This window comes from Pseudophryne corroboree, chromosome 8 (genome assembly GCF_028390025.1).
Source record: "Pseudophryne corroboree isolate aPseCor3 chromosome 8, aPseCor3.hap2, whole genome shotgun sequence".
Taxonomy (NCBI): domain Eukaryota; kingdom Metazoa; phylum Chordata; class Amphibia; order Anura; family Myobatrachidae; genus Pseudophryne; species Pseudophryne corroboree.
In genome coordinates this window covers 352,404,245-352,429,428 of record NC_086451.1, presented here as the reverse complement: position 1 = coordinate 352,429,428, position 25,184 = coordinate 352,404,245, and the positions used below count along the sequence as shown (strand labels likewise).

The window sequence follows — 25,184 nt, the reverse complement described above, 5'->3', positions numbered from 1 at the left end:
TCGTCTAGGATCCCTGAATGTTCAGGTATCTGCTTTATAATTTTTTTTTTCAGAAACGCATAGCACTACTGGCAGATGTGCAAACCTTTCTACAAGAGGTTCTACAGGTACATCCTCCATTTGTTCCACCTACAGCTCCTTTGGATTTAAAGCTGGTGCTGGAATTTCTACAGTCAACCTGTTTCGAACCTTTGGAAGAAGCTGATCTTTGATATCTTACATGGAAGACTGCTTTTCTACTAGCCATAGCTTCAGCCCGGAAGGTTTCTGAATTAAGTTTCTTGTCTTGCAGACCCCCCTTTTTGATTTTTCATCCTGATCGGGCAGAGTTGAGAACACGTGCTTCTTTCCTTCCTAAGGTCGTGTCGGCTTTTCACATCAATCAGCCTACTGTGGTTCCATCTTTGCAGGACGATTCTGGGACACCTTCTTCTCTGGATGTAGTGAGAACCTTGAAGATTTACGTAGAGTGGACTGCGCCTTTCAGGAAGTCTGATGCTTTATTCGTGCTTTATGATATTCCTCATCGTGGGTGGCCTGCTACTAAGCAGACCCTGGCCCGCTGGATTAAGTTGACTGTTCGTCAGGTCTATCTGCACCAGTCTAGGCGACCGGCAGTATCCAATGCTGCCCACTCTACTACTGATACTTTTGCGGCTTCATCTTCACGGTTTGGTCGTCTTGTTTTGCAAGGTCCTCAGCTCTCTCCCGCCCAGGGGGAAAACTTTGGGACGTCCCTACAGTCTTGAAGTTGTGCCAATGTCCCCTAGTGGCTGACACAAAAAGGAGGATTTTGGTACTTACCGTTCAATCCCTTATTCGGAAGCCATAGGGGACACTGGCCGCCTGCCCGTCGCTGTTCTCTTGCCTTCCTTGTTGTTCTGTTGTGTTTAATTGTTATATGCTCTCGTCCCTCGTATAGCTTCTGTTCTCTTGTTCCCGTCTCCTCTCTGCTAATTCATAACTGAGGGATGATGGGGGAAGAGCGGGAGGAGCCTGTTTCACTTCTTAGATTATTTAAAGTGCCAGCTTACTGTAAGCCACCATCTTCACCCCCCACAGTCTTGAAGTTGTGCCAGTGTCCCCTATGGCTTCCGAAAAAGGAATTTATCGGTAAGTACCAAAATCCTCCTTGTACTTTCTTATTAAATTCCTGAACTTTTACCTTTTTTATTATGAATGTTGTAAGGTGAAATGTGTAAATAAAGCTGGAAAAAGTTTTATTTCTTCAGCCTATTTTCCACGGTGTAATGTGACAAACGGTAAAGACTTTGACAGGGTATGGTATAGGTTCTATATATATGTTGCCTACCCCTGATTTAGAATATTAGGTGCTACTATATTGTCCTGTTTTTTATTTTAGAGAACAAAAATTCTGTATAATACATTTTTCACACCCCATGTTCCCTGCAGGTGACAGTTCCACAATAAGCAAAACATGTGCCATTATTTGTCCAAATAACATACTGGGGGGAAGGGGTTGCTTGGAATCAGCATAATAATGTGAAAACATCTCTTAGGAGAAAACATGACAGGCCCGCAGAATAAAACTGTGTTATTTGTTTCAGATAAAAATTGAGCTCCCTTTGCACCTTCACCAGAAACACCATTTGTTGTTCACATTTTTCCATGTCAGTTGCGACATAAACTCGAAGGGGAACAGTAAGAAACATGACCATGCGGAAACACCAGGTAACAGAGATCTGATTGGATGCTGTGGCATCTAGGGGACGCTGCAGTCCCTGCCTTGCTTTACTGGTTCACTCTCTTGTTCTATTTTCTCTATTTCATGCTGTCTTTCCTGTATGCATGTGGCTGCATCTCCCTTCCGACGTTGTTTCCAAACTGAGGCTTCATTGGATGTGGAAGGGTTGTTTAGTTACAGTAGTTAAACTAAATATGTGCCTGCTCCAGTGCCCAGCCTCTATCCCCAGAGTAGCAGTGTCCCCCAGATGGATTATATGGTAAATTAAAATTTAAATGAGAGAATTACAGTATATAATATATGAGCTATTCCAGCAGCACTATCCCGGTATCACAATGTCGCCAAGGTTAAAACGCTACTTTAATGGGGCCAGTATTGTGTCTTCAACCAGGCTGTTATACAACATATTAAAAGTTTCATTGCCAACAAGTTACACATGCTGGTTCAAGTACCATTCTAAGCTTGTCGATATTGTGGTGCTGGCATAGAGCTACAGTATCACTGTCCACCTAATGATTGTATCCCGGGTATTACAGTGTAAGTATATAGAATAACTGGCATATAACTTACCTCAGAATGAGATGAGGGGCTCATATAGACTTTGATGGAATTTGTGTCTTAATGGGAAGAGTAACATTCACAGGATGCCCTACTTCTGGAGATCAGTTCTCTGCTGCAGGAGTTATCAGTAGTATTTGTGCCTGTTTTATGTCAGGAGCTACAAAACTATCGTACAACTCTACACCATATGATGTGAGACACATGATGTTCTGCCATGGGTAGCGATTACCAGACGTTTATGCTGTTTCCTGAATTTAGCAAGAAAAGTCACTTACAGGGGTCAGTTCAATTAGACACGACCTAATCCCGTCCATATGTAGATGTGCCGCACTTACAATATTTCAGGACTTGCGGATTGTAGCCCAGTGGGGATGCAAACAAAACTCCATAAATCCGTGGTGAGATCAGGCGATGTGGCGAGTTACATTTCAGGACTTGCGAATTGTAGCCCAGTGGGGATGCAAACAAAACTCCATAAATCCGTGGTGAGATCAGGCGATGTGGCGAGTTGTGGTGCTGTTGACAGCTTTTCTATACCACTGCAGTGGCATCTCTATCCCCTTGCGTCTTACTGAATCTACCCCATAGTGTCCTAGGTACTTAGAATTAGTATTTTTGTCACAAAGGAATTGGTACAAAGTTGCAGTTTAAGTAATGACGTGTTGCATTCACTTGTATCTGTCATTTGTATTGTTACTCAGGCTGCATGTGTGTTCAGATACAGTAGCACTCCTGCTGCATTTGTGCTTAGATAGCATTCCTGCTGCATGTGTGTTCAGATAGCACTCCTGCTGCATTTGTGCTTAGATAGCATTCCTGCTGTATGTGTGCTCAGATAGCTCTCCTGCTGCATGTGTGCTCAGATAGCTCTCCTGCTGCATGTGTGCTCAGATAGCATTCCTGCTGTATGTGTGCTCAGATAGCTCTCCTGCTGCATGTGTGCTCAGATAGCACTCTGCTGCATATGTGCTCAGATAGCACTACTGCTGCATGTGTGCTCAGATAGCACTCCTGTTGCATGTGTGCTCAGATAGCACTACTGCTGCATGTGTGCTCAGATAGCACTCCTGCTGCATTTGTGCTTAGATAGCATTCCTGCTGTATGTGTGCTCAGATAGCTCTCCTGCTGCATGTGTGCTCAGATAGCACTCTGCTGCATATGTGCTCAGATAGCTCTACTGCTGCATGTGTGCTCAGATAGCACTACTGCTGCATGTGTGCTCAGATAGCACTACTGCTGCATGTGTGCTCAGATAGCACTACTGCTGCATGTGTGCTCAGATAGCACTACTGCTGCATGTGTGCTCAGATAGCACTACTGCTGCATGTGTGCTCAGATAGCACTACTGCTGCATGTGTGCTCAGATAGCAGTCCCGCTGTATGTGTGCTCAGATAGCAGTCCCGATGCATGTGTGCTCAGATAGCAGTCCCACTGTATGTGTGCTCAGATAGCAGTCCTGCTGTATGTGTGCTCAGATAGCAGTCCTGCTGTATGTGTGCTCAGATAGCAGTCCCGCTATATGTGTGTTACTACAATATGAAGTGCTTTCTAGGTTTCTGGGGTTTTTTTTCTTTTTTTTACTGTGTGATTTTTTCCCCCCTGTAATACCAACTCCTTGTACAGTGTACCATGTTTCTCATGTCTGTAAAGTGACTGAGGCCTACGGGAGAAAAACACTATATAAATAAAATTTTCTCCTACGTCCCAGAGGATGCTGGGGACTCCAAAAGGACCATGGGGTATAGACGGGATCCGCAGGAGCTTGGGCACACTAAAAAGACTTAAAACTGGGTGTGAACTGGCTCCTCCCTCTATGCCCCTCCTCCAGACCTCAGTTAGACTTTGTGCACAGGAGTGACTGGATGCACACTAGGGGAGCTCTACTGAGTTTCTCTAGAAAAAGACTTTTGTTAGGTTTTTTATTTTCAGGGAGCCCTGCTGGCTACAGGCTCCCTGCAGCGTGGGAGTGAGGGGAGAGAAGCAGGACCTACTTCTGTGAGTTTCAAGGCTCTGCTTCTCGGCTACTGGACACCATTAGCTCCAGAGGGTTCGATCACTTGGTGCGCCTAGCTGCTTGTTCGCGGAGCCACGCCGTCACCCCCTCACAGAAGCCAGAAGGCAGAAGTCGGGTGAGTATGAGAAGATCAGAAGACTTCAGGACGGCAGAAGACTTCAGTGACGGAAGGTAAAGCACTGCGGTAACACTGTGCTCCATGCTCCCACACACATATCACCAACGGTTGTCACTGGGTGCAGGGCGCTGGGGGAAGGCGCCCTGGGAGGCATGTTACTGAAGTTTTGTAAGGGCGGCATATGATTGTGGGTGCCGAAGCACCTTTTACAGACCCCCGCCGGCATTTTACATGAGTTTGAATTTGGCGGGTCGAAGCCGCCGGGAAGGGGGCGGAGCTTCGGTACGCGGCTCACACGCGCCATTTTCTCCCTGCACCAGACGGAGGGAGAGACGCTGCCGGGACCTCCACGCTGATTTCAAGTAAAGGGGGCATCTCCAGAGGGGAGCCGCAGTGGGGTACCAGTCTTTTTGATAATAAGGCAGCGCTGGGTACATATATTCGTGTACCAATATACAGGCGCTGGGGTGTGAGCTGGCATACTCCCTCTGTCTCCTCTTCTGGGCTGCATTGTGGGCCTGTCACCTTGCTGGGGCGGTTCTGTGTGTGTTGTGTGTCGGTACTACGTGTTGACATGTCGGAGCCTGAATGTTATTCACCAGAGGAGGTTATGGGAGGTGGGGATGCGGGGCTAGATGTAGCACTGTCGACGCAGCCGACGCCTGATTTACTAGCACTCCTTAAAACAAATGCAGTCCTTTCGTCACAATAAATACAGGCGTGGGAAAGGTTCGTCTTTCCTCGCCTCAAAGGGTAGAGGACGGGGAAAAAAACTTCCTGCAGCCTCAGGCGCACAGGACCAGAAGTCCTCCCCGGCTGCTACCAAGTCCACCGCATGACGCTGGGGCTTACCTGGGGGAGTCCGGACCGGTGGGGGGCCGTCTTCAGGTATTCAGCCAGGTCTGGATTCAATCAGACCTGGATCCTTGGGTGTTAGAAATCGTGTCTCAAGGATGCAAACTGGAGTTTCAGGAGATGCCCCCTCACCGGTTCTTCATTTCGGCATTACCAGTGGTTCTTCTGGACAGGGAGGTGGTCCGGGCGGCGATTCAAAAATTGTGTCTACAGAAGGTCATTGTTCCCGTCCCTCCGTCCCAGCGGGTGGAGGGGTTCTACTCGAGCCTCTTTGTGGTGCCGAAACCGGACGGTTTCGGTCATACCAATTCTAAATCTAAAATCCCTCAATCCATACTTAGAAACATAGAAACATAGAATTTGTCGGCAGATAAGAACCACTTGGCCCATCTAGTCTGCCCCTTTTTTTTTTTTTTTTTATATTATTTTTATCTCTAAGTCTTCAAGTTCAAGATGGAATCCCTTCGAGCGGTGATTGCCAGCCTGGAGGCGGGGGATTTTATGGCGTCAGTCGACATAAAGGATGCCTACTTACATGTGCCGATATATCCTCCACATCAGGCATTCCTCAGGTTTGCGATACAGGATTCTCATTACCAATTTCAGACGTTGCCGTTTGGGCTTTCCACGGCTCCGAGGATTTTCACCAATGTCATGGCAGAAATGATGGTTCTTCTTCGCAAACAAGGGGTTTCAATTATCCCGCACTTGGACGATCTCCTGATAAAGGCGAGGTCCAAGGAACGGTTGCTGAGAAGTGTAGAGTTGTCACTATCGGTTCTGCGACAGAACGGTTGGGTGCTCAATTTGCCGAAATCCCAGTTGATTCCGACCACTCGGCTTCCTTTTCTGGGCATGATTCTGGACACGGAGTTACAGAAGGTATTCCTTTCAGAAGAAAAGGCTCGGGAACTGCAGACGATGGTCAGAGAACTTCTGAAGCCGACGAGTGTGTCAATCCATTATTGTACTCGGGTTCTGGGGAAGATGGTTGCGGCGTACAAAGCCATTCCATTTGGCAGATTTCACGCCCGCGTGTTTCAGTGGGACTTACTGAGCAAATGGTCCGGATCTCATCTACACATTCACCGGAAGATAAGTCTATCTCCCAGAGCCAGAATTTCTCTCCTGTGGTGGCTACAAGCTCATCACCTCCTGGGGGGGACGCCGATTCGGTATCCAGGATTGGGTACTTCTGACGACAGATGCAAGTCTCCGGGGCTGGGGCGCAGTCACCCAAGGAAGAAATTTCCAGGGAAAATGGTCGCTCCAGGAAGCCTGTCTCCACAGCAATGGCGGAGGCCACAAAGATCCTTCGCTGGGCGGAACAACACGTCAGCGCACTGTCAGCAGTTTTCCTACCGGGGGTGGACAACTGGGAAACGGATTTCCTCAGCAGACACGACCTCCATCCGGGAGAGTGGGCTCTGCACCAAGAGGTATTTGCAGAAGTGACAAGACGCTGGGGAATTCCGTTGATAGACATGATGGCGTCTCGGCTCAACAAAGAAGCTCCCGAGGTATTGTTTCAGGTCAAGGGACCCACAAGCCACTGCAGTGGACGCCCTGGTGTCTCCGTGGGTCTTCCAGTCCGTGTATGTGTTCCCTCCACTTCCTCTCATTCCAAAGGTGCTGGGGATCATTCGTCGAGAAAGGGTTCAGGCGATTCTCGTCGTTCCAGACTGGCCAAGAAGGGCCTGGTACCCGGATCTTCAGGACTTGCTGGTGGAAGATCCTTGGCCACTTCCTCTAAGAGAGGATCTGTTGTTGCAGGGTCCATGCGTGTTTCCAGACTTACCGCGGCTGCGTTTGACGGCATGGAGGTTGAGCGCCAGATCTTAGCTCGTAAGGGTATTCCCAGGGAAGTCATTCCAACTCTCATTAAGGCTAGGAAAGAGGTTACGGCGAAACACTATCACCGTATCTGGAGGAAGTATGTTTCCTGGTGTAAACTTAAAAAGGCTCCTGCGGAGGATTTTCACTTGGGTCGTTTTCTCCACTTTTTACAGGCGGGCGTAGATGCAGGCCTGAATTTGGGTTCCATCAAAGTGCAAATTTCGGCTTTGTCTATTTTCTTTCAAAAAGAGTTAGCTGCCCTCCCAGAGGTTCAGACCTTTGTGAAGGGTGTAATGCAAATCAATCCGCCGTTTGTACCTCCTGTAGCTCCATGGGACCTCAATGTCGTCTTACGGTTTCTCATGTCTTCCTGGTTTGAACCTTTGGGTAAGGTTGAGTTGAAATTTCTCACTTGGAAGGTCGTTATGCTTTTGGCGCTGGCATCTGCCAGGCGAGTGTCGGAATTGGCAGCTTTATCTCATAAGAGCCCGTACTTGATTTTTCATTCGGATAGGGCGGAATTTAGGACTCGTCAACAATTTCTACCGAAGGTTGTTTCTTCATTTCACATTAACCAACCTATTGTGGTTCCGGTAGCTACGGAAGAGGTGGCGATTCCAAAATCTCTGGATGTTGTAAGAGCGTTAAAAGTATATGTTTCTAGGACAGCTGTTACTAGGAAAACTGAAGCGTTGTTTGTTTTTTATGCGGCCAACAAGATTGGTCATCCCGCTTCAAAACAGACTATTGCACGCTGGATTTGTAGTACGATCCAGCAGGCTCATTCTTCGGTAGGACTGCCGGTGCCGAAATCGGTTAAAGCCCATTCTACCAGGAAAGTGGGCTCATCTTGGGCGGCTGCCCGAGGTGTCTCGGCGCTACAGCTTTGCCGAGCAGCTACTTGGTCGGGTTCGAACACTTTTGCTAAGTTCTATAAGTTTGATACCCTGGCCGATGAGGACCTGGCGTTTGCTCAGTCGATGCTGCAGAGTCGTCTGCACTCTCCCGCCCGTTCTGGAGCTTTGGTATAATCCCCATGGTCCTTTTGGAGTCCCCAGCATCCTCTGGGACGTAGGAGAAAACAGGATTTTGGTACTCACCGTTAAATCCTTTTCTCCTAGTCCGTAGAGGATTCTGGGCGCCCGTCCCAGTGCGGACTATTACTTGCAGTGTGTTTTCTTACTGGTTAAGTTAGTTTGTACACGAGTTGTGTATTGGTTTGTTGCAGCTGGTTGCTGGAGTTTTATGCATACTGTTATCTGGTTTGGCGTTATTCCGGTTGTACGGTATGTTTATGGTGTGGGCTGGTAGTTTGGTAGCCCTTAGTTAAAAAATTTTTAAAAAATCTTTCCTTGTACTGTCCGTCTCTCCTGGGCACAGTTCCTATAACTGAGGTCTGGAGGAGGGGCATAGAGGGAGGAGCCAGTTCACACCCAGTTTTAAGTCTTTTTAGTGTGCCCAAGCTCCTGTGGATCCCGTCTATACCCCATGGTCCTTTTGGAGTCCCCAGCATCCTCTACGGACTAGGAGAAAAGGATTTAACGTGATTACCAAAATTCTTTTTTCTATAGCAGGGTACATTGGTTTCCACAGGGAAACATCGGGGGTGTAGAGTGGATCTGGATCCAGAGGCACCAACAGGCTAAAGCTTTAGGCTGTCCCAGGATGCATTGGGGCCTCCCCTATAAACCCCACCTCCACACACTGAGAGCTTAGTTTCGAGTTGGTACCTGCAGCAGCAGGTCACCTAACAGGAGGGCTGCACCGGGCAGCCATGAAAATCTTTCTGAAAGAAGATTTCTTCTCCGGACTGTCAGCACTGTATGTCAGGGTGACACTTCAGCGCTGCAGCTCCATCACCTCCCAAGCGGCGTTGCATACTCCCGCGGCTCAGTTCCTGGGTACTTGCGGCGGAGGCGTCTCGGCTTAGGCACACAGTCGCAGACTGCTCTCCTGGTTCGCGTGGCTGCTATGGGGAGGAGGTAAGAGGGTTCCCCAGGGAGGGACCCGCTATTAAATCGTGTTCTGTCTGCGACCTAGGGAGACGGGTTGCGGCGCTGGCGTGGCCACTGTCACCAAGCAGGGACCCCAGTAGACCACCGGGGTGTCTGAGTACAGGTCGGGAGTACTAACACCCCATTTAATAAGGCTCACAGTACCCGGGGTGGAAGTCCAGCATAGGGGAGGTGGCGCTTGACCTGTAGCCCCTCTACCGACCCAGGGCGCCATCTCCTCGCAGATTTCCCGCCCTGGAGCTGCCTCACACTCTCTCTCACTCCCTGACTGAGATGCTGGGTGCCATCTTCTGAGCATAGCTGCGGCTGGTCTCCGGGACTGCAGGGCAAGGTCTCCCTTGTAAAGCCGCCTGTATACAGCGCTGTGACTTTACAAACACTTAAGTCCTACATCCTACATGTCTTTATACAGACAGCGTTAGCTGACAAAGAGTGCACTCTGTGTTGCATTGATATATAATGTCTAACAGAAAGGGCAGTCAATCAGGGGAAGCTCCTGCAGCATGCAGGGTATGCTCCAAGGATTTACCAGAGGGGAAAGTTTTGTATGATGGTCTATGTCCCACGTGTCATACATCCTCTAGTCAGTCCGCAGCTCCTGTGCCTACTCAGGAGCCACCTTGGGCTTCGTTCACTAACCTACTGGGTACTCTGGTAGAACGCCTTATGCCCCCTATGGGACTACCTGTGCCACTGCAGCCAAAAATTGTCCCTTTGGTTAATCCGCCTTGGGCGGAAAATGTATCTAACCAGCTGCAGCAATTAAATCAGTCATTGGTTAGACAGAAATCAACCCCAGGTCACTCCCGTGTCTCTGGGTCATCTAAGCGGGCTGCTTCCTCCTCACAATCCACATACCTGTCTGATGTTTCATCTGAAGAGGAGAGGGAGCATACGGTCCTGTCAGACACTGAATCAGGTTTTTCTGATGAGGATTCTCCCTTGCAAATTGATGTCTCTGCCCTAATGGTTGCTATTATGCAAATCTTACAAATCTCTGTTGATGAGGATTCTACTACTGTGGCTAAGAAAACTGATATGTGTAAACAGCAGAAGGTGGTTAAAAATCTGTTACCCCATTCTGACCATTTAGTGGACATCAGGCGGGAACCCTGGTCTACTCCAGGGAAGAAATTCCCCCTGTCTAAACGGACCTTGGCTCGCTATCCTATCTCTGCAGTTATGTAACAAGGGGGAAAATTCACCACCGGTGGATTCTCACGTCACCCACCTCGTGGTGTCGTCCACTCTGCCTGTCACCACTGTCACGTCACTGAAGGAACCGACAGATAAGCTTGAGGAGGGATGCCTGAAATCTATTTACTCCCTTACAGGAGCTGTGCATAGGCCCACTATTGCTGCCTCTTCGGCTGCAAAAGGTATTGAAGCATGGGTTCAGGCATTAGAGGAGGAGCTGCCGGAGTATATATCTGACACTGCCATACAATACCTGTCTCACATTACCACTACCGCCTATTGCATTCAGGAGGCGTCCTCTGAAGCGGGTGTGTTGGCAGCCAAGGCTTCGACTACGTCTGTCCTGGCTCGCCGTATTCTGTGGTTGAGGTGATGGAAGGTGGACCTGGACTCCAAAAAGACCTTGGAGGTACTCCCCTTCACTGGGGACATTTTGTTTGAGGAAGACCTACTGTAAATAAAATTGTGTTGAAATTAGCAGCTGCTAAGACTGCCTTTCTCCCAAATACTAATCCTTCTGCACAGAAGGCAAAAGTTACCACCTTTCGTTCCTTTCAGCCTCAAGGGAAAGCAAAAGGTCAGGCATACCCGAGACAGTCTTGTGCTCCTAAAACCACCAAGCCTAAGGCAAAACAAGCCTGGGGGGACCCCAGGGTGAGAGGCCGACCTCTACAGTTCGCCCAGGTCTGGTTAAAGACCACTTCAGACGCATGGATGCTAGAAGTTGTCTCTCACGGGTACGCAGTCTCTTTCAAGAGATGTTCCCCTCGCCAGTTTTGCACCACTGTTCTCCCTTTGGACCCAATAAAGGTACAAGCTTTGCAAACGGTTGTCAGTTGTCTCCTGAGTACAGGAGAGGGTGAGCCGGTACCTCAGTCCCAGAGAGGCAGTGGTTATTACTCGACCCTGTTTCTAGTCCCGAAACCCAATTGGTCTTTCCAGTCTATACTCAACCTCAAATCTCTGAAGTTTGTGAGTGTCCAGGTTTCGTGTGGAAAAAACACTGTGCTCAATTGTACTGGCTATGGAACCCGGAGACTATATGGTATCCCTGGATATACAGGATGCATACCTGCTTATACCTATTGCCATGTCGCATCAGCAGTTTCTGTGGTTTGCTATTGACGACCTCCACTATCAACTCCAGGCTCTGCCATTTGGACTGACCACGGCTCCTCAGATCTTCACCAAGGTCATAGACGTTATAACGGCTCATCTCTGTCGTCAAGTGGTCAGACTCCTGCCGTATCTGGACGACCTGCTGATTCTGGTAAATTCCCACAATGTCCTCCTCAGTCATCTGCAACTGACGATAACCTTACTGCAAGCCCACGGGTGGCTTATCAATTGGAAGAAGTCCTTGCTGGTCCCAGCTCAGAGCATGGTGCACCTGGGGGCACTCTTGGATACACACAGCCAACGGCTGTTTCTGTCTCCGGAAAAAGTCCTGAAGCTTCAGGACAGGATAAGATGCTTCCTTTGTTGCCCCAGAGTGTTGATACACTCGGCGATGCAAGTACTTGGCCTGATGTTGTTGGCATTCGACATGGTAGAGTACGCTCAATTTCATTCCTGCCCTCTACAGAAGTTAATTCTTTCCAAGTGGGACGGCCTACCTCAGCGGATCAGATCTCACATGATCACTTTGACTCCTGAGGTTCGTCTGTCACTGACCTTGTGGCTCCAGGCCCAGAAATTAAGCAGGGGCCGTTCCTTCTGGATCCCCGACTGGGTCCTACTGACAACGGACGCCAGTCTGAGGGGATGGAGTGTGGTGTTGGAGCAACACTCTTTTCAGGGTCGCTGGACCAAGGAGGAATCACTCCTTCCAATAAACATTCTGGAGCTGAGGGCGGTGTTCATTGTGCTATCTCTCACCCTGCCTCTGGTACAGAACAGGCCTGTTCAAGTATGGTCAGACAGCGCCACCACAGTGGCATACATCAATCATCAAGGCGGCACTCTAAGCCGCTTGGCAATGATGGAAGTGTCAAAAATCGTTTGTTGGGGAGGACACCATCTGCCAGCAATATCGGCAGTGTTCATTTAGGGCGTCCTGAACTGGGAAGCGGACTTCCTCAGTCGCCAGGACGTGCACGCTGGAGAGTGGAGTCTTCATCCAGAACTCTTTCAGCTCTAGTAGACAGGTCGGGCATACTAGATATAGACCAGATGGAGTCTTAACACAATTACATGGTTCCGGTCTTCGGATCTCGGACCAGGGATCCTCAAGCAGCGTTTGTGGACGCACTGACAATTCCATGGAACTTTCGGCTGCCCTACGTGTTCCCTCCACTGTCGCTCCTGCCTAGGGTCCTACATAAGTTCAAGCAAAAAGGAGGAATGCTTCTTCTAGTCGCTCCAGCGTGGCCCAGACGGCATTGGTTCTCAGACTTGCAGGGTCTGTCGACAGGGCGTTCCCTTCTACTTCCTCAGCGGCCAGACTTCCTCGTACAGGGCCCTTGTGTCTATCCAGACCTAGCCAGACTGGCTTTGATAACGTGACTCTTGAATCATCACTTCTGAGGGCCAAAGGATTTTCTGAGGCGGTTATCCAGACTATGTTGAAAGCCCGCACCTTGTGTGCTGATAAGAATTATGATGTCTCTAGGTTCAGAATTTCAGAATTCTAGCTTTTCTGCAACGTGGCCTTGACTTAGGTCTTCGCCTGGCCTCCCTCAAGGTTCATATATCTGCCTTGTCGGTATGGTTTTAGAGACAAATTGCGTCTATACCTGACGTTCATACTTTCACTCAGGGTGTCCTTCAGATTCAGCCTCCCTATGTCCCTCCTGTGGCTCCATGGGATCTGTCTGTTGTTCTGAATGCCCTGCAAGAGTCTCCATTTGAATCTCCTGAGTCAGTGGACCTTAAATGGCTCACGGCCAAGGACCTGTTCTTGCTGGCTATTGCCTCTGCAAGACGGGTGTCGGACTAAGGTGCTTTGTCCTGTCGTCCGCTCTTTATATTTCACTGTAACCGAGCAGTTCTAACAACTCGACTGGGTTATTTGCCTAAGGTGGTGTCATATTTTCACCTTAACCAAGAGATTGTGGTTCCGGCCTTTATCTCTTCGGACTTGTCTTCCAAAGAGCGGTCTTTGGATGTGGTAAGGGCTCTCCGTATCTATGAGGAGAGGACTGCCTCTATCAGGAGGTCAGATGTCCTTTTTGTCTTGTTTGGTTTCCGCTGGCCTGTGAATAAGCAAACCTTGGCCAGATGAATTAGAATGGTGATTGCACAAACTTATGCGCAGGCTGGACTCCCAGCTCCTGCTGCTACTAAAGGCCATTTTACTCGGTCTGTTGGACCTTCTTGGGCGGCACGCCGTGGCGCGTCCACAGAACAATTGTGCAAGGCGACTACGTGGTCCTCAGTGAACATGTTTGTTAGGTTCTATGCCTTTGATACTTTCACCTCGCAGAATGCTTCCTTTGGACGCCGGATTCTCATATCCGCTAAGGTGCGTCCCCTCCCTTGAGGAACTGCTTTAGAACATCCCTGATGTTTCACTGTGGAAACCAATGCACCCTGCTGCAGAAAAGGAGTGTGTTGGTAGACTTGCCGCTGATAACACTTTTTCTGCAAGGTACAGATGTATCCACCGTTATCTTGAGTAGTTTTCTGTGCCTAGTCACAACATGACTTATTAGCATAAACCTTTCATCTATTGTTCTCAACTGCAATACAATACACAGAACAATACAGCAGGGGATTAAGTCATTACAGCAGGGGATTAAGTCTGACTGGCCAGTCACAGTTAATCCTATTAACCATCAAGATTAATGTGGATACATGTGTACATTGGGTTCCACAGGGCACCCACCCTGACGCACCTAGCTTCTATGGGTTTGTATGGCATTAGCCGCTGGTCCCGTCTCCTGTCATGAGAATGTTGTTCTATGTGACTAACATCTGCCTTCTCTCTTGCCTGCTCCTGCATTGGACTAGTTAACGAAAGTGAACTCTCAGTGCCTGGAGGCGGGGTTATAGAGGAGGCCCCAATGCATCCTTGGACAGCCTAAAGCTTTAGCCTGTTGGTGCCACTGGATCAAGATCAACTCTACACAACCAATGTTTCCCTGTGGAACACACTGGGTACCTCGCAGAAAGAGTGTTAACCATGGTAAGTCTACCATAACACTCCTTATTATTATAAAGGGACAAATATGTAATGATGTTAATGGCGAATAATGTATCCCTACTGTAAATAATAAGGATATAACTAGTCATGGAAATGTTCAGGGAACTTATACATTAAATGTACTTTTATACAGGACACAGGACTTTAGAAATCTTTAATAACTGACATGTTTTTCCTAAAAACAAAACAGTTATTTCATATACAGCTCCACACTAACACAGACTCACACTCACAGTGTCTGGCAGACTCATACACCGGCAAACACTGACATAGGGTCTAATTTAGATCCCTAAGGATCTGAGTCACATTATGCGAAGTACCAATGTTCGTACTTAGTATCCGGTCTTTAGGTCGACAGTCAAAAGGTCGATATGTAAAAGGTAGACAGTACAAAAGATTTACAAGTTCAAAAGGTTGACAGGTTCAAAAGGTCAACATAACAATGGTAGACACACATATGGTCGACACAAGTTTTGGGTTGTTGTTTTTCTCTAACGTCCTAGTGGATGCTGGGAACTCCGTAAGGACCATGGGGAATAGCGGGCTCCGAAGGAGGCTGGGCACTCTAGAAAGATCTTAGACTACCTGGTGTGCACTGGCTCCTCCCACTATGACCCTCCTCCAAGCCTCAGTTAGATTTCGTGCCCGGCCGAGGTTGGATGCACACTAGGGGCTCTCCTGAGCTCTTAGAAAGTTATAGTCTTAGAATTTGTTCTTTTCAGTGAGACCTGCTGGCAACAGGCTCACTGCAGCGAGGGACTAAGGGGAGAAGAAGCGAACTCGCCTGCTTGCAGCCGGATTGGGCTTCTTAGGCTACTGGACACCATTAGCTCCAGAGGGATCGACCGCAGGCCCAGCCTTGATGTTCGGTCCCGGAGCCGCGCCGCCGTCCCCCTTACAGAGCCAGAAGCAAGAAGATGGTCCGGAAAATCGGCGGCATGAAGACTCAGTCTTCACCAAGGTAGCGCACAGCACTGCAGCTGTGCGCCATTGCTCCTCTCACACACTTCATACTCCGGTCACTGAGGGTGCAGGGCGCTGGGGGGGGGCGCCCTGAGGCAGCAATAAAAACACCTTGGCTGGCAAAAATACCTCAATATATAGCCCCAGGGGCTATATATGAGGTAAATACCCCTGCCAGAAGTCCATAAAAAACGGGAGAATAGGCCGCGAAAAAGGGGCGGAGCCTATCTCCTCAGCACACTGGCGCCATTTTCCCTCACAGCTCCGTTGGAGGGAAGCTCCCTGGCTCTCCCCTGCAGTCTACAAGGGTTAAAAAAAGAGAGAGGGGGCACTAAATTTAGGCGCAGTATGCATTATATATATAGATATAAAGCTATAGGGGACATAACTCAGTTAGTCCCTGCAGTATATAGCGCTCTGGTGTGTGCTGGCATACTCTCACTCTGTCCCCCCAAAGGGCTTTTGTGGGTCCTGTCCTCGTTTAGAGCATTCCCTGTGTGTCTGCAGTGTGTCGGTATGGCTGTGTCGACATGTTGAATGAGGAGGCTTATATGGTGACGGAACAGAGGCCGATATATGTGATGTCGCCCCCTGTGGGGCCGACACCAGAGTGGATAGAGAGGTAAAAGGTATTAACCGACAGTGTCAACTCCTTACATAAAAGGGTGGATGACGTAACAGCAGTGGGACAGCCGGCTTCGCAGCCCGCGCCTGCCCAGGCGTCTCAAAGGCCATCAGGGGCTCAAAAACGCCCGCTCTCTCAGATGGCAGACACAGATGTCGACACGGAGTCTGACTCCAGTGTCGACAAGGTGGAGACATATACACAATCCAATCCGTGACTTGATCCCGGCAATAAAAAATGTGTTATACATTTCTGACTTTAACCTCTATAAATGGGTTTTAGGTTTGGGGAGAAAAAACAGGCAGTGTTTTGTTCCCCCATCAGATGAATAAATGAAGTGTGTGAAAAGCGTGGGTTCCCCCGTTAAGAAACTGGTAATTTATAAAAAGTTACTGATGGCGTACCCTTTCCCGCCAGGAGGATAAGTTACGCTGGGAGATATCCCCTAGGGTGGATAAGGCGGTCACACGTTTGTCAAAAAAGGTGGCACTGCCGTCTTAGGATACGGCCACTTTAATAGGTACCTGTTGATAAAAAACAGGAGGCTATCCTGAAGTCTGTATTTACACACTCAGGTACTAGACTGAGACCTGCAGATAGTGCTGCTGCAGCGTGGTCGGTGACCCTGTCAAACAGGGATACTAGTTGGCAAACATAAAAACATATTAAAGACGTTGTCTTATATATGGGGGATGCACAGAGGGATATTTTGCCGGCTGGCATCCAAAATAAATGTAATGTCCATTCTGTCAGGAGGGTATTAGAGACCTGTCACTGGACAGGTGATGCTGACTTAAAAAGCACATAGAGAGCCTTATAAGAGTGAGGAATTATTTGGGGATGGTCTCTGGGACCTCGTATCCACAGCAACTGCTGGGAAGAAATAATTTTACCTCAGGTTTCCTCACAGAAAAAGGTACAGTCCTTTCGGCTTCAGAAAAGCAAGCGGGTCAAATGGCGCTTCCTTTCTGTACAGAGACAAGGGTAGAGGGAAAAAGCTGCACCAGTCAGCCTGTTCCCAGAATCAAGATTCTTCCCCCGCCTCCTGTGAGTACACACCATGACGCGGGTGCTCCACAGGTGTAGCCAGGTACGGTGGGGGGCCGCCTCAAAAATTTCAGCAATTAGTGGGCTCGCTCACAGGTGGATCCCTGTTTCTTCCAAGTAGTATTTCAGGGGTACAAGCTGGAATTAGAGATGTCTCCCCCCAGCCGTTTCCTAAAATATGCCTTGCTGACAACTCCCTCAAGCAGGGAGGCTGTGCTAGAGGCAATTAATAAGCGGTATTCCCAGCAGGTAATACTCAAGGTGCCCCTACTTCAACAAGGACGGGGTTACTATTCCACACGGGTTGGGGTACCGAAACCGCATGGTTCGGTGTGACCCATTTTATATTTAAAATCCTTGAACATAAAAAAATTCAAGTTCAAGATGGAATCGCTCAGGGCGGTTATTGCAAGCCTGGACGAGGGGGATTACATGGTATCCCGGGACATCAAGGATGCTTACCTGCATGTCCCCATTTACCATCCTCGCCAGGAGTACCTCAGATTTGTGGTACAGGATTACCATTACCAAGTCCAGACACTGCCGTTTGGACTGTACATGGCACCGAGGGTGTTTTATCAAGGTAATGGCCGAAATGATGATACTCCTTCAAAAAAAGGGAGTTGTAATTATCCCGTAATTGGACAATCTCGTTATAAGGGCGAGGTCCAAGGAGCAGTTGGTAGTCGGGGTAGCACTATTTTGGAAAGTGCTACAACAGCATAGGTGGATTCTAAACAGTCCAAAGTCACAGCTGGTTCCTATGACACGTCTACTGTTCCTGGGGATGGTTCTGGACATAAACCAGAAATAGTGTTTCTCCCGGAGGAGAAAGCCAAGGAGTTGTCATCTCTAGTCAGAGACCTCCTGAAAACCAAAATAGGTAGCGGTGCATCATTGCACGCGAGTCCTGGGAAAAATGGTAGCTTCTTACGAAGCAATCCCATTAGGCAGGTTCCATACAAGAACTTTTCAGAGGGACCTGTTGGACAAGTGGCCTGGATCTCATCTTCCGATGCATAGGCTGATAACCCTGTCTCCAAGGACCAGGGTATCTCTACTGTGGTGGCTGCAGAGTGCCCATCTTCAAGAGGGCCGCAGGTTCGGCATACAGGACTAGGTCCTAGTGACCATGGATTCCAGTCTTTGAGGCTGGGGGGCAGTCGCATAGGGAAGAAACTTCCAGGGACTTTGGTCAAGTCAGGTTATTTCCCTACACATAAATATTCTGGATCTGAGGGCCATTTACAATGCCCTGAGGCCAGCAAGGCCTCTGCTTCAAAACCAGCCGGTACTGATCCAATCAGACAACATCACGGCAGTCGCTCATGTAATCAACAGGGCGGCACAAAAAGCAGGATGGCGATGGCAGAAGCCACAAGGATTCTCCGATAGGCGGAAAATCATGTGTTAGCACTGTCAGCAGTGTTCATTCCGGGAGTGGACAACTGGGAAGCAGATCTTCTCAACAGACACGACCTCCACCCGGGAGAATGGGGACTTCCTCCAGAAGTCTTCCAATAGGATTGTACACCATTGGGAAAGGCCACAGGTGGACATGATGGCGTCCCGCCTTAACAAAAAGCTAAAAAAGATATTGCTCCAGGTCAAGGGACCCTCAGGCGATAGCTATGGACGCTCTGGTAACACCGTGGGTGTACCAGTCGGTTTAGGTGTTCTCCCCTCTGCCTCTCATACCAAAGGTACTGAGAATAATAAGAAGGCGAGGAGTAAGAACGATACTCGTGGATGGCCAAGAAGAGCTTGGTACCCAGAACTTCAAGAATTTATATCAGAGGACCAATGGCCTCTGCCACTCAGTCAGGACCTGCGGCAGCAGGGGCCCTGTCTGTTCCAAGACTTACCGCGGCTGCGTTTGACGGCATGGCGGTTGAACGCCGGATCCTGAAGGAAAAGGGTATTCCGGAGGAAGTAATTCCTACGCTTACTAAAGCCAGGAAAGTGGTTACAGCAACTCATTATCAACGCATATGGCGAAAATATGTTGCATGGTGTGAGGCCGAAAGGGCCCCAACAGAGGAATTTCAACTAGGTCGATTTCTGCATTTCCTGCAAGCAGGAGTGACTATGGGCCTTAAATTGGGTTCCATTAAGGTACAGATCTCGGCTCTGTCGATTTTCTTTCAAAAAAGAACTAGCTTCAGTACCTGAAGTTCAGACATTTATAAAAGGAGTGCTGCATAGTCAGCCCCCGTTTGTGCCTCCTGTGGCACCTTGGGATCTCAACGTGGTGTTGAGTTTTCTTAAAATCACTTTGGTTTGAACCACTAAAAACCGTGGATCTGAAATATCTCACATGGAAGGTGGTTATGTTATTGGCCTTGGCTTCTGCCAGGCGAGTATCAGAATTGGCGGCTTTGTGTTGTAAAAGCCCTTATTTGATTTTCCATATGGATAGGGCAGAATTGAGGACTCGTCCCCAATTTCTCCCTAAGGTGGTGTCAGCGTTTCACCTGAACCAGCCTATTGTGGTGCCTGCGGCTACTAAGGATTTGGAGGACTCCAAGTTGCTAGACGTTGTCAGGGCCCTGAAAATATATGTTTCCAGGACGGCTGGAGTCAGAAAATCTGACTCGCTGTTTATCCTATATGCACCCAACAAGCTGGGTGCTCCTGCTTCTAAGCAGACTATTGCTCGTTGGATTTGTAGTACAATTCAGCTTGCACATACTGTGGCAGGCCTGCCACAGCCAAAATCTGTCAATGCCCATTCCACAAGGAAGGTGGGCTCATCTTGGGCGGCTGCCCGAGGGGTCTCGGCTTTACAACTTTGCCGAGCAGCTACTTGGTCAGGGGCAAACACGTTTGCAAAATTCTACAAATTTGATACCCTGGCTGAGGAGGACCTGGAGTTCTCTCATTCGGTGCTGCAGAGTCATCCGCACTCTCCCGCCCGTTTGGGAGCTTTGGTATAATCCCCATGGTCCTTACGGAGTTCCCAGCATCCACTAGGACGTTAGAGAAAATAAGAATTTACTCACCGGTAATTCTATTTCTCGTAGTCCGTAGTGGATGCTGGGCGCCCATCCCAAGTGCGGTTTATCTGCATTACTTGTACATAGTTATTGTTAACTAAATCGGGTTATTGTTGAGCCATCTGTTGAGAGGCTCTATTGTTTCATACTGTTAACTGTGTTTCATATCACGAGTTGTACGGTGTGATTGGTGTGGCTGGTATGAGTCTTACCCGGGATTCAAAATCCTTCCTTATTGTGTACGCTCGTCCGGGCACAGTACCTAACTGAGGCTTGGAGGAGGGTCATAGTGGGAGGAGCCAGTACACACCAGGTAGTCTAAGATCTTTCTAGAGTGCCCAGCCTCCTTCGGAGCCCGCTATTCCCCATGGTCCTTACGGAGTTCCCAGCATCCACTACGGACTACGAGAAATAGAATTACCGGTGAGTAAATTCTTATTTTTTTAAAAACATTTTCTTACTTTACCATCTAAGTGGACTACGATTGGGCAACCATATTTGTGTCAACCATTTCCATGTCAAACTTTTGACCCTGTCAACCTTTTTTACTGTCTCCCTATTCCATTTCGACCTTTTGCATGTCAAACATTTGAGGTCGACATATTTACATTAAACCTTTTTCAGTGTAGCTCTAATGATCCACACTCTGGTCATTTAGGCATGTGCTGGACTCATACTGCGCATGTGCAGTATTCCTGCGTTGGACGCACTACTGCTACAGACATCAAGAGATTGACAGTCTGCAGCCGGGCTTGGAGGGGTCGCAACAGCCTCAGTTTCCCAAAACAGAGTGTCATCGCCATTTTGAGGGAGTGCTGAATCCAGGATCTCTCTCAGAAGTTGGAGATTTCATGGCCTCTTGTTCGAAGCTGCAGCGGCAGGCTTGCGAGACCTTGGGGTCACGTTAGCAGGAGGCATCTACTAATGCAAGCAGTAAGGGTCTACTTATACCAGGCACCTCCTTCTGTATTACCACACCAGTACATCACTGCTGCTTCCAAATACGCAGCAGCAATGCCACCTCCAACCACAGGCTTGGGGGCCTGGTTCAGCCATGAATATAGTACAGAAGAATGACATGAAATTATGTTTAAGCAGCTTTAGGGGGTAATTCAGACCTGATTGTAGATGTGTGAGAAAATGCACGTCTATGATCAGTTTATTTGATATGCGGGGGCACGCCCAGCATAGGGCAAGTTCGCCCCACATGCCGGATCCAGCCCCCCCTTCCTACGCAGACATGCGAGAGCATTGCACGGTGGCGTTGCTTTCGCATGTTTTGAGTAACCTCAGATGGCTACCCGCCATGTTAATGGTCGCAGCAGCTGCGTGTGATGTCACGTAGCAACCACGGCCAACCCCTCCGACACCCACAAAACGCGGCATGGACGCCACGTTCCCGCCCCCCTCTAGGTCTTAAACTGCATTCTGATTAGCAGATATGCACAAATCGCTTCATAGTGATATTTGCATCGGCCCTTAGTGTATAATCATCTTGCAATAATGTGAGAACTTGCCGTACATATGAATATAATATACAGTACATACATGTAAATACACAAGGTCCCTTATATTATATTGTTATTACAAGTTACCATGGAATTTTTTGACATTATAATATGTGCAAGAAGTAGCAGCCACTTGAAATGTTGTTATAATGCACAAAATACATAGCAGTTGCAAGAAAGTTCTACAGGATGACGCAAAAAAAAAAAACCTCCTAGATTTAAAGGTTAACAAACAGGCCTGGTAAATGCTATTCAGAATTTTCGTACATAATCTAAAAGGGCATGAAATTCAGTTTATTTTCAGCCGGTTTTGAACATGATATCTTTATTTCTTAATGTATAGCAGCCTTCAGTTCATTAATGGTTCTTTGGCAACGCTTGTAGACCTCAGCTTTCAGGTGGCCCTCTTTCATGAAGCTGATGAGGATTGTTTCCCACCCAGTAACTAAAATTCTGCTTGTTAACGAAGCCAGACAAATTGAAGTGAGCTTCATCAAGAAATGATAGTGATAACGGTGGAAATAACTAACCGAGCGATGCCTCAGAAATTGACTACAAATGTACATAATGAATGAAGACCACCATCTGGAAAATATCATATTCAAAAGCAATTGAAAATAAACTGTACTCCATGAACTTTTACATTATGTACTAATATATTGAATAACGTTTACCATGCCATTTTTTGTTAACCTTTAAAATCTGGGAGGTTTTCTTTCCTCACCCTGTGTATAATAAAATGATGACGATGAAACTTATTGATATAATTATTATTCTTGATGAATACAATATGATTACAGTACATTCTCACAGTGTTATCAATAGTAATGTATTATTCCTCCGTTGTTAATTACAGTTGGGTACAGCTGGGTACGCTTATTGAAGGAGAGTAGGATTATAACGTCTGACCAGCAGTTGCCAGTGTCCGCCAATCTCCCACCTGGTTATCTCAGTCACACTGATCCAGACTTGAAAAAGGTATATATGTCACTTATCTCATAGTTACACTTCCTATATTGTGAAATAGGTAAAAAGGTATATACTCCATGGGGCTAATTTAGTAAGGATAGCAAATGCTGCTAATCAGCAGAATTTGCTATCCTTTGGATCGCATGCTGGGGGCCGCCCATCGCTGAGCAAGACCGCCCAGCATGCTGACCGATGCATCCCCACCTTGATGAAGCAGAAATTGCAAGCGCTTCATCGTAAATATTCTTTATGCCTCCTGCCGGCGCAGCTTAGCTGCGCCCGCAGGAGGCCCTGCACCATCTTACCCATCGCGGCGGCTGCGTGTGATGTCATGTAGGCGCCGCGATCACGCCCCCAACATGTCCCCATTTATGCCGCACCGCCGACCGTTCTTGCCACCCCGCACCCGCAACGCTCCGTCTCCTTCTCCTTCCTGGATGGTAAAGTATGAAATTTTTTTAAATCTATTTCTCTAACGTCCTAGTGGATGCTGGGGACTCCATAAGGACCATGGGGAATAGCGGCTCCGCAGGAGACTGGGCACAGCTAAGAAAGAATTAGGACTACCTGGTGTGCACTGGCTCCTCCCACTATGACCCTCCTCCAGACTTCAGTTAGAATCCTGTGCCCGGCCGAGCTGGATGCACACTAGGTGCTCTCCTGAGCTCCTAGAAAGAAAGTATATGTTAGGTTTTTTATTTTACAGTGAGATCTGCTGGCAACAGACTCACTGCAGCGAGGGACTAAGGGGAGAAGAAGCGAACCTACCTAACTGGTGGTAGCTTGGGCTTCTTAGGCTACTGGACACCATTAGCTCCAGAGGGATCGACCGCATGGAACCGGCCATTGGTGTTCGGTCCCGGAGCCGCGCCGCCGGCCCCCTTACAGAGCCAGAAGCAAGAAGAAATCCGGAAAATCGGCGGCAGAAGACATCAGTCTTCACCAAGGTAGCGCACAGCACTGCAGCTGTGCGCCATTGCTCCTCATACACACTTCACACTCCGGTCACTGAGGGTGCAGGGTGCTGGGGGGGGGCGCCCTGAGAAGCAATAAATACACCTTGGCTGGCAAATATATCACAATATATAGCCCCAGAGGCTATATATGTGATAAATACCCCTGCCAGAATCCATAAAAAAGCGGGAGAAAAGTCCGCGGAAAAGGGGCGGAGCTATCTCACTCAGCACACTGGCACCATTTTCTCTTCACAGTGCACCTGGAAGACAGCTCCCCAGGCTCTCCCCTGTAGTTTTCAGGCTCAAAGGGTTAAAAAGAGAGGGGGGGCACAAAATTTAGGTGCAATATTGTTATACAAGCAGCTATTGGGGGAAAAATCACTCAGTTATAGTGTTAATCCCTGCATTATATAGCGCTCTGGTGTGTGCTGGCATACTCTCTCTCTGTCTCCCCAAAGGACTTTGTGGGGTCCTGTCCTCAGTCAGATCATTCCCTGTGTGTGTGCTGTGTGTCGGTACGGCTGTGTCGACATGTGGGATGAGGAAGGTTACGTGGAGGTGGAGCAGAGGCCGATAAATGGGATGTCATCCCCTGTGGGGCCGACACCAGAGTGGATGGATAGGTGGAAGGTATTAAACGACAATGTCAACTCCTTACAAGGCTGGATGACGTAAAACAGCTGTGGGACAGCCGGCTTCTCAAGGGCTATCAGGGGCTCAAAAAAGCGCCCGTTACCTCAGATGGCAGACACAGATGTCGACACGGAGTCTGACTCCAGTGTCGACGAGATTGAGACATATACACAATCCACTAGGAACATCCGTTACATGATCTCGGCAATAAAAAATGTGTTACGCATTTCTGACATGAACCCAAGTACCACATAAAAGGGGTTTTATTTTTGGGGAGAAAAAGCAGCCAGTGTTTTGTTCCCCCATCAGATGAATGAATGAAGTGTGTAAAGTAGCGTGGGTTCCCCCAATAAGAAACTGGTAATTTCTAAAAAGTTACTGATGGCGTGCCCTTTCCCGCCAGAGGATAGGTCACGTTGGGAGATATCCCTTAGGGTGGATAAGGCGCTCACACGTTTGTCAAAAAAGGTGGCACTGCCGTCTTGGGATACGGCCACCTTGAAGGAGCCTGCTGATAAAAAGCAGGAGACTATCCTGAAGTCTGTATATACACACTCAGGTTATATACTGAGACCTGCAATCGCCTCAGCATAAATAGTGCTGCTGCAGCGTGGTCTGATACCCTGTCATATAATATTAATACTCTAGGACAGGGAAAATAGTTTGCTAACATAGAGCATATTAAAGACGTCGTCTTATATATAAAGGATGCACAGAGGGATATTTGCCGGCTGGCATCCAGAATTAATGCAATGTCCATTCTGCCAGGAGGGTATTAGAAACCCGGCAGTGGACAGGTGATGCTGCCTATAAAAGGCACATGGAGATTCTGCCTTATAAGGGTGAGGAATTGTTTGGGGTTGGTCTCTGGGACCTCGTATCCACAGCAACAGCTGGGAAGAATTTTTTTTACCTCAGGTTTCCTCACAGCCTAAGAAAGCACCGTATTTTCAGGTACAGTCCTTTCGGCTTCAGAAAAGCAAGCGGGTCAAAGGCGCTTCCTTTCTGCACAGAGACAAGGGAAGAAGGAAAAAGCTGCA

General features: G+C 48.3%; 1 protein-coding gene across 2 annotated transcripts in view; it reads left to right on the top strand.

Annotated features, from left to right (window-relative positions):
• DOCK11 (dedicator of cytokinesis 11) overlaps positions 1-25,184 on the top strand; it is a 981,167-nt gene that overhangs the window by 323,819 nt on the left and 632,164 nt on the right. For both annotated transcript variants that reach the window (XM_063937505.1, XM_063937504.1), the window contains exons 20-21: positions 1,569-1,692; positions 22,443-22,564. In XM_063937505.1, coding sequence (XP_063793575.1) covers positions 1,569-1,692; positions 22,443-22,564 — 246 coding nt within the window. The remainder of the gene's footprint in view (positions 1-1,568; positions 1,693-22,442; positions 22,565-25,184) is intronic.